At 39.1% G+C, this 13297-nt stretch overlaps 1 protein-coding gene across 8 annotated transcripts in view; it reads left to right on the plus strand.

Moving 5' to 3' along the window:
• Positions 1-13297, plus strand: part of HEPH (hephaestin) — a 102708-nt gene that overhangs the window by 57382 nt on the left and 32029 nt on the right. For all 8 annotated transcript variants that reach the window (XM_032620694.1, XM_032620695.1, XM_032620699.1 and 5 more), the window contains 3 exons: positions 37-250; positions 1809-1948; positions 2724-2855. In XM_032620694.1, coding sequence (XP_032476585.1) covers positions 37-250; positions 1809-1948; positions 2724-2855 — 486 coding nt within the window. The remainder of the gene's footprint in view (positions 1-36; positions 251-1808; positions 1949-2723; positions 2856-13297) is intronic.

The raw sequence follows: 13297 nt of genomic DNA on the forward strand, positions 1-13297 counted from the left end.
TTTTGATTCAGGTTTTTCTCTCTGTTCCTACCTCAGGGACATTTGAAATTTACTGCCAGGCAGGCAGCCATAGAGAAGCAGGGATGAGGGCAATCTATAATGTCTCCCAGTGTCCTGGCCACCAAGCCAACTCTCGTCAACGTTACCAAGCTGCAAGGATCTACTACATCATGGCAGAAGAGATGGAGTGGGACTATTGCCCTGACAGGAGCTGGGAACTAGAATGGCACAACCAGTCTGAGAAGGAGAGGTAAGGCTTCAGAAAAGAAGTGATCACACTTTCAAAGACTCTGGACCATTTTACTGAAATGGAGGAGGATACTGAAATTCTGAGCTGAGGAGGCACTTATCTAAAGTCAACTAATAAGATACCAACAAATCTAGAGGAAGGACTAGAACACAGGTAAGCTGGTACTCAGTGCTTTGTCTATGTTGTTATACTGTAGAGCTGAAGTAAAACCTTGCCCACATCCTCATGCTCTCAGTCTTGGCATCCTTTCCTCTGGTTAGCCAGAAGCACTGATATTGGGACTTAAATTTTATAGGGAATTTACTCAAGGGACTGAATGTCCCCAAGCTCAGATGTCCCTAGACAAAATGTCATTAAAATAGAGGCTAAGCTGTATAGAAGAAAAAGGCCAAAATAGAGTGGCTTAAATATGTTAGAATTTTATTTCTTGCTTAAGTACAAATATGAGCAGTTCAGGACCAATAGGTTAACTAGTCACCCATAACACTTGCTTACATCTCTGGAACTAAGACATCTCTTCCAGTTGTAGTCACTCCCAGCTATCAAGAAATGGAAACTAAATCCATGGCAAGCAGCATTGTCTGTGAGGCAATGACCTGAAGTTGTAATACATTACTTTCTCTGAAACCCCATTATCCTGAACTTATTCATATGGCCATACCTAGCTGCAAGAAAGTCCAGGAAGTGTAATCTCTGGTTAGGCAGCCATGTGCTCAGCTAAAACCTAGGTGATTCTATTACTAAAAAGGAAGGAGGGGAGAATGGAAATTATGGTACAGTTTAGCAATTTCAACTATAGTTTATTTTTGGTGTTCTCATTACCCTTTGCCAATCTTTCTGTTGGTTTCTGAAGGTTGAAGCCTTCTTGCTAACTTGTACTGCAAGCTAGAAAAAATTAATTCTCTTTTCTGGACTCTGGCTTACTCATCTTTAAAGTGATGTGGTATAGTTGAAAGAACTTGAGCAGCCTTTAATCCAAGCCCTGGCTCCCTTTCTGGCTGATAGTATCAATGAAGATAAGCCCTGTCACCTCTAGATCACTGGATTCCACCTCTAGGACATACATACCTCATCAGCCTATTGGGACGATCAAATGATAAAATGAATAGTAAAGTTCTCTGTAAACAGGAAAACATCCCATAATGAGAAATCTGTAAGATTTCATTTTCTTCCTACCTCTCCCTACCTCTTATCCACCAGCAACAGAAGCAGTTAGTATTCTCTATTCTCCTACCACCTGTACCTTGTTCTTTGTCAGACTAATTCCATCTAATACATCATTAAGGTTGGAGCTAGAGTTCACGGCTCTGATTCTTACCAGATTAATTTTACTATAAATTCATAACTGGATGATGGCAAACAAGGAAATATAAATAAATATTGAAATATGCCATCTTTAACTGCAGATATGCAGCCAAAGTGTGTAATCTGATATTAGAATGAATAGGCCTCACCTTCTTATACCTGTGACATGAGGTTGGGTCTGACATAGCTTTCCCATACTTGAAAATGAGGGGTTAAGGGCAAGGTGCTGATGCCACTCTTTGGATTCCTCTAGTTATGGTCACATCTTCCTGAGCAACAAAGATGGACTCCTGGGTTCCAGATACAAGAAAGCTGTATTCAGGGAATACACTGATGGTACATTCAGGGTCCGACGGCCAAGGACTGGATCAGAGGAACACTTGGGAATCTTAGGTAAGGGAATTCCACTTCCCTCCTAGTGTCTAGAAACCTGTTATGTGCTTAGGGAGGTCATGTCATATCAGGAAGGCCTCTCCATTCCCCATTATCAGTTTTCCTTATAGTGGAACTATGGTCATATTTTATAAATCATCCATGAAAATAAGCAATCATATGGGGGTAATTCATGAATTCTGCTGCAACCAAAACAAGGTATTTCCAGGCCTCTATATCTAGGGATCTGTAAGGGTGATGATTTTTTTTTTCAATGCTAAAAGCAAGGGAACTTAGGAACATCGAAGAGTAGGAAAAATGGTACAGGGAACTAGTATTACACTTACACCCTTGCAATTATTGCTGTAGTTTTTTCACTTTCATAGGAGCCAATGAGTTTCATCATTCTTATCTTCACACAGAAGGGACCCACTGGTCCTTGAAGGGAACCCAGCAATTCTGTACTCTGTGTCAAACTCTCACTCCTTACCAACAATGATTCCACAGAGCCCTGAATATCTAGAAACTTGGGCTATTATACAGAGTTGGAGTGGGAAAAGTAGGGATAATTGGAGGCATAATCTTGTTGAAGTACCTTTACCCTGTGGGTAGCAGTATCAACTCAAGGACTTCTGAATTTAAAAATGGAGTCAATCATGACTTTCAGTTTGGGACCCTTTCTCCAGGCAAACTCCTAAATCTAGGGAGCTCCTATGTATATCCCTTTTTAAATGTCTTTAATATCCCTGTTCCACTATTCTACTAATGAGACTTTTTCTTCTTTTGTGTATACTAGGTCCACTTATCAGAGGAGAGGTTGGTGATATTCTAACTGTGGTATTCAAGAACAATGCCAGCCGGCCCTACTCTGTGCACGCCCATGGAGTGCTAGAATCTAGCACCGGCTGGCCACTGGCTGCTGAGCCTGGTGAGTGGGAACACTTAGTGAAGGAACACGTGAAACATCTCTGTTTCAGCCCTCTGGCTTGTTCCTTTAAAAACTATATATATATGTGTGTGTGTGTGTGTGTGTGTGTGTGTCCTTAGCGAACAGAAAAAGGAATATTAACCAGAACTAAGCCCCAGTCTGAATTTGTCCCTATGAAACACTCATTTTTTCAATCTCAGAACAGACTGTTCACCTAAGGTCTTTTGTGTGTGTGTGGCTTAAAACAATACAAATTTATTATCTTCTGGTTCTGTAGGTCAGAGGTCTGACATGGGTCTTCCTGGACCAGAATCAAGGTTTTGGCAGGGCCGGTGTTCTTTTCTAGAGGATCTAGGGGAGAATCCATTTCTTTGTCCTTTTCAGCTTCTAGAGGCCACCCACATTCCTTGGCTCACACCCGATTCCCCCAGCTTCAAGCCAGCAGCAGTGGGTTGAATCTTTTTCACATTGTGTCACTATAACACTGATTTTCTGCCTGCTTTTTCCATTTAAAATATTTGTGGCAAAACAAACATAAAATTTGCTATCATAACCATTTTAAGTGTACAGTTCAGTGGCATTAAGTACATTCACATTGTTGTGCAGCCATCACTGTCATCCAGCCATAGAACTGTTTTCATCTTGCAAAACTGAAACTCTATACCCATTAAATAGTAACTTGCCATTCCCCCTTCCCCAGCTCATGGCAACCAACATTCTACTTTCTTGTCTTTATGGATTTGACCTAGGTAGCTCATGTAAGCAAAGTCATACAGTACTTGACCTTTTCTGACTAGATAGCTTCACTTGGCATAATGTTCTCATGGTTCATCCATGTTGTATTGGGTGACAGGGTTTCCTTCCTTTTTAAGGCTGAATAATATTACACTATATACATATATATATATATACACCCCACATATATATGTATATATATATATATATATATATATATACACAAAACATTGTTTTTTAAGGTATGTAAATTTTATTTTATTTTTTTATTCTTTTTTTAACATCTTTATTGGAGTATAATTACTTTACAATGGTGTGTTCGTTTCTGCTTTAAAACAAAGTGAATCAGTTATACATATACATATGTTCCCATACCTCTTCCTCTGTGTCTCGCTCCCTCCCACACTCCCTATCCCACCCCTCTAGGTGGTCACAAACCACTGAGCTGATCTCCCTCGGCTATACAGCTGCTTCCCACTAGCTATCTATTTTACGTTTGGTAGTGTATATATGTCCATGCCACTCTCTCACTTTGTCACAGCTTAACATCCCCCTCCCCATATCCTCAACTACATGCTGTAGTAGGTCTGTGTCTTTATTCCCGTCTTACCCATAGGTACTTCATGGCCTTTTTATTTATTTTTTTTCTTAGATTGTATATATATGTGTTAGTATATAGTATTTGTTTTTCTCTTTCTAACGTACTTCACTCTGTATGACAGATTGGAGGTCCATTCACCTCACTACAAAAAGCTTAATTTCTTTTCTTTTTATGGCTGAGTAACATTCCATTGTATATATGTGCCACAACTTCTATATCCATTCATCTGATGATGGACACAGGTTGCTTCCATGTCTTGACAATTGTAAATAGAGCTGCAATGAACATTTTGGTACACGAATCTTTTTGAATTATGGTTTTCTCAGGGTATATGCCCAGTAGTGGGATTGCTGGGTTGTATGGTAATTCTATTTTTAGTTTTTTTTTTTTACATCTTTATTGGAGTATAATTGCTTTACAATGGTGTGTTAGTTTCTGCTTTATAATAAAGTGAATCAGTTATACATATACATATGTTCCCATATCTCTTCCCTCTTGCATCTCCCTCGCTCCCACCCTCCCTATCCCACCCCTCCATGCAGTGACAAAGCGCCGACCTGATCTCCCTGTGCTATGCGGCTGCTTCCCACTAGCTATCTACCTTATGTTTGGTAGTGTATATATGTCCATGCCTCTCTCTCGCTTTGTCACAGCTTACATTTCCCCCTCCCTATATCCGCAAGTCCATTCTCTACTAGGTCTGTATCTTTATTCCTGTCTTACCCCTAGGTTCTTCATGACATTTCTTTTCTTAAATTCCATATATATATATATATATATATATATATATATATATATATATGTTAGCATACAGTATTTGTCTTTCTCTTTCTGACTTACTTTACTCTGTATGACAGACTCTAGGTCTATCCACCTCATTACAAATAGCTCAATTTCATTTCTTTTCATGGCTGACTAATATTCCATTGTATATATGTGCCACATCTTCTTTATCCATTCATCTGATGATGGACACTTAGCTTGTTTCCATCTCTGGGCTATTGTAAATAGAGCTGCAATGAACATTTTGGTACATAACTCTTTTAGAATTATGGTTTTCTCAGGGTATATGCCCAGTAGTGGGATTGCTGGGTCATATGGTAGTTCTATTTGTAGTTTTTTAAGGAATCTCCATACTGTTCTCCATAGTGGCTGAACCAATTCACATTCCCACCAGCAGTGCAAGAGCGTTCCCATCTCTCCACAACCTCTCCAGAATTAATTGTTTCTAGATTTTTTGTTGATGGCCATTCTGACCAGTGTGAGATGATATCTCATTGTAGTTTTGATTTGCATTTCTCTAATGATTAAAGATGGTGAGGATTCTTTCATGTGTTTGTTGGCAATCTGTATATCTTCTTTGGAGAAATGTCTATTTAGGTCTTTTGCCCATTTGTGCATTGGGTTGTTTGTATTTTTGATATTGAGCTGCATGAGCGGCTTGTACATTTTGGAGATGAATCCTTTGTCAGGGGCTTCATGTGCAAATATTTATCCCATTCTGAGGGTTGTCTTTTGGTCTTGTTTATGGTTTCCTTTGCTGTGTAAAAGTTTTAAGTTGCATTAGGTCTCATTTGCTTATATTTGTTTTTGTTTTCTTTTCTCTAGGAGGTGGGTCAAAAGGATCTTGCTGTGATTTATGTCATAGAGTATTCTGCCTGTTTTCCTCTAAGATTATGATAGTGCCTGGTCTTACATTTAGGTCTTTAATCCATTTTGAGTATATTTTTGTGTAAGGTGTTAGGGAGTGTTCTAATTTCATACTTTTACGTGTACTTGTCCAGTTTTCCCAGCACCACTTATTGAAGAGGCTGTCTTTTCTCCACTATATATTCTTGCATCCTTTATCAAAGATAAGGAGGCTATATGTGCGTGGGTTTATCTCTGGCCTTTCTATCCTGTTCCATTGGTCTATATTTCTGTTTTTGTGCCAGTACCATACTGTCTTGATAAATGTAGCTTTGTAGTATAGTCTGAAGACAGGGAGGCTGGTTCCTCCAGCTCCATTTTTTTTTTCTTTCTCAAGATTGCTTTGGTATTCAGGTTCTTTGTGTTCCCATGTAAATTGTGAAATTTTTTGTTCTAGTTCTGTGAAAAATGCCAGTGGTAGTTTGATAGGGATTGCATAAATCTGTAGATTGCTTTGGGTAGTAGAGTCATTTCCACAATATTGATTCTTCTAATCCAAGAACATTGTATATCTCTCCATCTGTTTGTGTCATCTTTAATTTCTTTATTCAGTCTGTTATAATTTTCTGTGTACAGGTATTTTGACTCCTTACTTAGGTTTATTCCTAGATGTTTTATTCTTGTTGTTGCATTGGTAATGGGATTGATTTCTTAATTTCACTTTCATATTTTTCATCATTAGTGTATATGAATGCAAGAGATTTCTGTGCATTAATTTTGTATCCTGCTACTTTACCAAATTCATTGATTAGCTCTACTAGTTTTCTGCTAGCATCTTTAGGATTCTCTATGTATACCATCATGTGATATTAAAACAGTGACAGTTTTACTTCTTCTTTTCCGGTTTGAATTCCTTTTATTTCTTTTTCTCCTCTGAGAGCTGTGGCTAAAACTTCCAAAACTATGTTGAATAATAGTGGTGAGAGTGGGCAACCTTGTCTTGTTCCTGAACTTAGTGAAAATGGTTTCAGTTTTTCACCACTGAGGATGAAGTTGGCTGTGGGTTTGTCATATATGGCCTTTATTATGTTCAGGAAATTTTCCCTGCTTTCCCTGAGGAAAGCAGGGCTTTTATCATAAATGGGTGTTGAATTTTGTCAAAAGCTTTCTCTGCATCTATTGAGATGATCATATGGTTTTTCTCCTCTTTTTGTTAATATGGTGTATCACATTGATTGATTTGCGTATATTGAAGAATCCTTGCATTCCTGGAATAAAACCCCACTTGACCATGCTATATGATCGTTTTAATGTGCTGCTGGATTCTGTTTGCTAGTATTTTGTTGAGGATTTTTGCATCTATGTTCATCAGTGATATTGGCCTGTACTTTTCTTTCTTTCTGACATCTTTGTCTGGTTTTGGTATCAGGGTGATGGTGGTCTCGTAGAATGTGTTTGGGAGTGTTCCTCCCTCTGCTATATTTTGGAAGAGTTTGGGAAGGATAGCTGTTAGCTCTTTTCTAAATGTTTGATAGTATTCGCCTGTGAAGCCCTCTGGTCCTCAGCTTTTGGTTGTTGGAAGATTTTTAATCACAGTTTCAATTTCAGTGCTTGTGATTGGTCTGTTCATATTTTCTATTTCTTCCTGGTTCAGTCTCAGCAGGTTGTGCATATCTAAGAATTTGTCCATTTCTTCCAGGTTGTCCATTTTATTGGCATAGAGTTGCTAGTAGTAATCTCTCATGATCCTTTGTATTTCTGCAGTGTCAGTTGTTCCTTCTCCTTTTTCATTTCTAATTCTATTGATTTGAGTCTTCTCCCTGTTTTTCTTGATGAGTCTGGCTAATGTTTTATCAATTTTGTTTATCTTCTCAAAGAACCAGCTTTTAGTTTTATTGATTTTTGATATCGTTTCCTTCATTTCTTTCTCATTTATTTCTGATCTTATTTTTATGATTTCTTTCCTTCTGCTAACTTTTAGGTTTTTTTGTTCTTCTTTCTCTAATTGCTTTAGGTGCAAGGTTAGGTTATTTATTTGAGATGTTTCCTGTTTCTTAAGGTAGGACTGTATTGCTATAATCTTCACTCTTAGAACTGCTTTTGCTGCATCCCATAGGTTTTGGGTCATTGTGTCTCCATTGTCATTTGCTTCTAGGTATTTTTTGATTGCCTATTTGATTTCTTCAGTGATCACTTTGTTATTAAGTAGTGTATTTTTTAGCCTCCATGTGTTTGTATTTTTTACAGATCTTTTCCTGTAATTGATATCTAATCTCATAGCGTTGTGGTCAGAAAAGATAATTGATACAATTTCAATTTTCTTAAATTTACCAAGGCTTGATTTGTGACCCAACATATGATCTATCCTGGAGAATGTTCCATGAGCACTTGAGAAAAATATGTATTCTGTTGTTTTTGGATGGCATGTACTGTAAATATCAATTAAGTCCATCTTGTTTAATGTATCATTTAAAGCTTTTGTTTACTTATTTATTTTCATTTTGGATGATCTGTCCATTGGTGAAAGTGGTGTGTTAATGTCCCCTACTATGATTTCGCTGATGTCTTTTATAGCTGTTAGTATTTGCCTTTTGTATTGAGGTGTTCCTATGTTGGGTTCATAAATATTTACAATTGTTATATCTTATTCTTGGATCGATCCCGTAATCATTATGTAGTGTCCTTCTTTATCTCTTGTAGTAGTCTTTTTTTAAAGTCTATTTTGTCTGATATGACAATTGCTACTCCAGCTTTCTTTTGATTTCCATTTGCATGGAATATCATTTTCCATCCCCTCACTTTCTGTCTCTCTGTGTCCCTAGGTCTGAAGTTGGTCTCTTGTAGACAGCATATATGTGGGTCTTGTTTTTGTGTCCTTTCACCCAGTCTGTGTCTTTTGGTGTGAGTATTTAATCCATTTACCTTTAAGGTAATAATTGATATATATGTTCCTATTCCCATTTTATAATTGTTTTGGATTTGTAATTGTAGGTCTTTCCCTTCTCTTGTGTTTCTTGCCCAGAGAAGTTCCTTTACCGTTTGTTGTAAAGCTGATTTGTTGGTGCTGAACTCTCTCAGCTTTTGCTTGTCTGTAAGTGTTTTAATTTCTCCATCAAATCTGAATGAGATCCTTGCTGGGTAGAGTATTCTTGGTTGTAGGTTTTTCTCCTTCATCACTTTAAGTATGTCCTGCCACTCCCTTCTGGCTTGCAGAGATTCTGCTGAAAGATCAGCTGTTACCCTTATGGGGATTCCCTTGTGTGTTATTTGTTGTTTTTCCATTGCTGCTTTTAATATGTTTTCTTTGTATTTAATTTTTGTTAATTTGCTTAGTATGTGTCTTGGCATGTTTCTCCTTGGATTTATCCTGTATGGGTCTCTCTTTGCTTTCTGGACTTGATTCACTATTTCCTTTCCCATATTAGGGAAGTTTTCAACTATAATCTCTTCAAATATTTTCTCAGTCCCTTTCTTTTTCTCTTCTTTTTCTGGCAACCCTATAATTTGAATGTTGGTGCGTTTTAATGTTGTCCTAGTGGTCTCTGAGTCTGTCCTCAGTTCTTTACAGTCTTTTTCATTTATTCTCCTCTGCAGTAATTATTTCTACTATTTTATCTACCAGGTCACTTATCTGTTCTTTTGCCTCATTTATTCTGCTATTGATCCCTTCTAGAGTATTTTTAATTTCATTTATTGTGTTGTTCATTGTTGCTTGTTTCCTCTTTAGTTCCTTGTTAAGTGTTTCTTGCATTTTCTCACTTCTGTTTGCAAGATTTTGGATCATCTTTACTATCATTATTCTGAATTCTTTTTCAGGTAGGCTGCCTATTTCCTCTTCGTTTGTTAGGTCTGGTGGGTTTTTACCTTACTCCTTCATCTGCTGTGTATTTTTCTGTCCTCTCATTGTGCTTATCCCACTGTGTTTGGGGTCTCCTCTTTTCATTCTGTAGGTTTGTAGTTCCCATTGTTTTTGGTGTCTGTCCCCAGTGGCTATGGTTTGTTCAATGTGTTGTGTAGACTTTCTGTTGGAGGGGACTAGTGCCTGTGTTCCTTTGGCTGAGGTAGGATCTTGTCTTTCTGATGGGCAGGTCCACGTCTGGTGGTGTATTTTGTGGTGTCTGTGGCCTTATTATGATTTTAGGCAGCCTCTCTGCTAATGGGTGGGGTTGTGTTCCTTTCTTTCTAGTTGTTTTGCATAGGGTGTCCAGCACTGTAGCTTGCTGGTCGTTGAGTGAAGCTGCGTCTTGGTGTTGAGATGGAGATCTCTGGGAGATTTTCACCATTTGATATTATGTGGAACTGGGAGGTCTCTTGTGGATCAGTGTCCTAAAGTTGGCTCTCCAACCTCAGAGGCACAGCACTGACTCCTGGCTGGAGCACCAAGATCCTTTCATCCACATGGCTCAGAAGAAAAGGGAGAAAAAATAGAAAGAAAGAAAGAAAGAGAGAAAGAAAGGAAGAAAGAAAGAAAGAAAGAAAGAGGATAAAATAGAATAAAATAAAATAATGTTATTAAAATAAAAAATAATTATTAAGAAATTTTTTAAAAAAATAAAAAATGAATAAATAAAATGGATGGACAGAACCCTCAGACAAATGGTGAAAGCAAAGTTTTGCAGACAAAATCTCACAGAGAAGCATACATGTACACCCTTACAAAACGTGGAAAAAGGGAAAAAATAATATATCTTGCTCTCAAATTCCATCTCCTCAATTTGGGATGATTCGTTGTCTAATCAGGTTTTCCACAGTTGCAGGGTACATCAAGTTGATTGTGGAGATTTAATCCGCTGCTCCTGAGGCTGCTGGGATACATTTCCCTTTCTCTTCTTTTTTCATACAGCTCTCGGGGTTCAGCTTTGGATTTGGCCCTGCCTCTCCATGTAGGTCACCTGAGGGCGTCTGTTCTTCCCTCAGACTGGAAGGGGTTAAAGGAGCAACTGATTTTTGGGCTCTGGCTCACTGAGGTCGGTGGGAGGGAGGGGTACAGATGTGGGACAAGCCTGTGGCAGCAGAGGCCGGCATGACGTTGCAACAGCCTGAGGCGCGCCATGTGTTCTGGGGAAGTTGTCCCTGGATCACGGGACCCTGGCAGTAGCATGCTGCACAGGCTCCCGGGAGGGGTGGTGTGGATAGTGACCTGTGCTCGCTCACAGGCTTCTTGATGGTGACAGCAGCAGCCTTAGCATCTCATCTCCGTCTCTGTGGTCCGCACTGTTAGCCGCGGATTGCACCCGTCTCTGGAGCTCCTTTAAGCAGTGCTCTTAATACCCTCTCCTCACGCACCAGGAAACAAAGAGGGAAGAAAAAGTCTCTTGCCTCTTTGGCAGGTCCAGACATTTTCCTGGACTCCCTCCTGGCTAGCTGTGGCGCACTAACCTCTTCAGGCTGTGTTCACACCGCCAACCCTCATCCTCTCCCTGCGATCCGACCAAAGCCCGAGCCTCAGCTCCCAGCCCCCACCTGCCCTGGCGGGTGAGCAGACAAGCCTCTCGGGCTGGTGAGTGCTGGTTGGCACCAATCCTCTGTGCAGGAATCTCTCTGCTTTGCCCTCTGCACCGCTGGTGCTGTGCTCTCCTACATGGATCTGAAGCTTCCCCCCTCCGCCACCCACAGTCTCTGGCCACGATGGGGCTTCCTAGTGTGTGGAAACCTTTCCTCCTTCACAGCTCCCTCCCACTGGTGCAGGTACCATCCCTATTCTTTTGTTTCTGTTTTTTCTTTTGTCCTACCCAGGTACGTGGGGAGTTTCTTGCCTTTTGGGAGGTCTGAAGTCTTTTATAGCATTCAGTGGGTGTTCTATAGGAGCAGTTCCATGTGTAGATGTTTTTCTGATATATCTGTGGGGAGGAATGTGATCTCCGCATCTTACTCTTCTGCCATCTTCCACCACATTAGGTCTTTTGTTTAATCAAAGACATGCTCAACACTTGCCACACATGGAGCCTTGTACTGTCATTAGCCCTGAGTACAGATTGAGCTTCTAACCCTCTCTAGATCTGAAGTTGAACTTGGCTATAGTCTGAGCTCCTAATCATGACTAGAGAGTGGCCTGTACCAGACCACAAACTGATCCTTAAACCCAGCCATAGATAAAGTTCTTGTCCTCTTAGTACAGACTAAATCCTAACTTCAGTCATATACTAAACTTTTAATACTAAATGTAGGGTTACCATAATCCTGACCACATTATCTTCCATGCATTCATTCATTGAATAAACACTTACTGGAGCCTTACTGGGTGCAGGAGAAATTTTAGAAATTATAGAAAGAGTGGGGAATAATACTTTTTCATACCCTAAAAAAAACTTGGGCTATTAGGATAGATAAGTAAACTGGTAATTATAATCCCATGTTTTAACTGTTAAATCGGGGCTTTAAAAATGTGCCATGGAAGTGTAGAATAGGGTACCTAATCTAAAGTTTGGATGGTCAAGGCTTGTTTCCCAGAGTAGGTGATAGCTGAGATCTAAATCAGTAGTTCTCAAACTTTAGCGTGCATCAGAATCACCTGGAAAGTCTGTTAAATCATAGATTTCTGGGAATATCCCCAGATCCTCTGATTCAGTAGGTCTGGGGTAGGGTTCAATAATTTTCTTATTCAAACAATTTCCTAGGTGATTCTGATGTTGCTGGATCAGGAACCATACCTTAAGAACCACTAATCTAAAAAATGAGAAGTAAGTATACAGGTAAATTGGTAAATTGATAGTGTGGAAGAAAAGAAGAAATTTGACGTTGAGGAATGGGTTCTAAAAAGATCAAGTAAGTAGAATCAACAGGATTTGATTAATTGGATATGGAAGGTGAGAAGGAGGATTCTTGAATGACAGCCAGATATTTGGAGGAAAATCCTGGAATGATTCCCACATTTTTGGCCTGGACAACCAGATATATGGTAATGTCATTCACCACTATAGGGAACATGGGCAGAAACTGATTTGGGATGGAGAAGAATGGATGATGGTGAGTTCACATTGGAATTTCTTGAATTTGTGATGTCTGTAAGACAATGAAATAGAGATATCTAATAGACATAAAGGTCCAAAGCTCAAAAGAAATGTAGGATCTGAAGGAATAGGTGTGAAAGACATCAACATTTAAGTAGTAATTGAAGGCAAAGAAATAAGCACAGTCACCCTGGAAGAGTATATTCATTGGGACAGTAGGAATCCTAGAATGATACCCTGAGGAAAACCAACTTTTAAGGGAGGTACTAATTGAAAGGTAAGCGTGAGAAAAAGTGAGCAAGATGTTAGAAGAAATACCATGATAAGATTTTATCGAAAATGTTTAAAAGATCATTTCAAAAATGAACAGGTCAACAGTTTCAGCTTCCTCAGAGAGATTAAATAAGATAACATAAAATTTCCCATTGGATATAGCAACAGAGGAATGGCTGGTGCTTTTCATAAATTGGTGGGAAAAGAAGCCAGATTATAATGGAATAAAGAGTAATTGAGAGAGTTGGGAGTGG

Source organism: Phocoena sinus, chromosome X, assembly GCF_008692025.1.
Source record: "Phocoena sinus isolate mPhoSin1 chromosome X, mPhoSin1.pri, whole genome shotgun sequence".
NCBI classification, from domain to species: Eukaryota; Metazoa; Chordata; class Mammalia; order Artiodactyla; family Phocoenidae; genus Phocoena; species Phocoena sinus.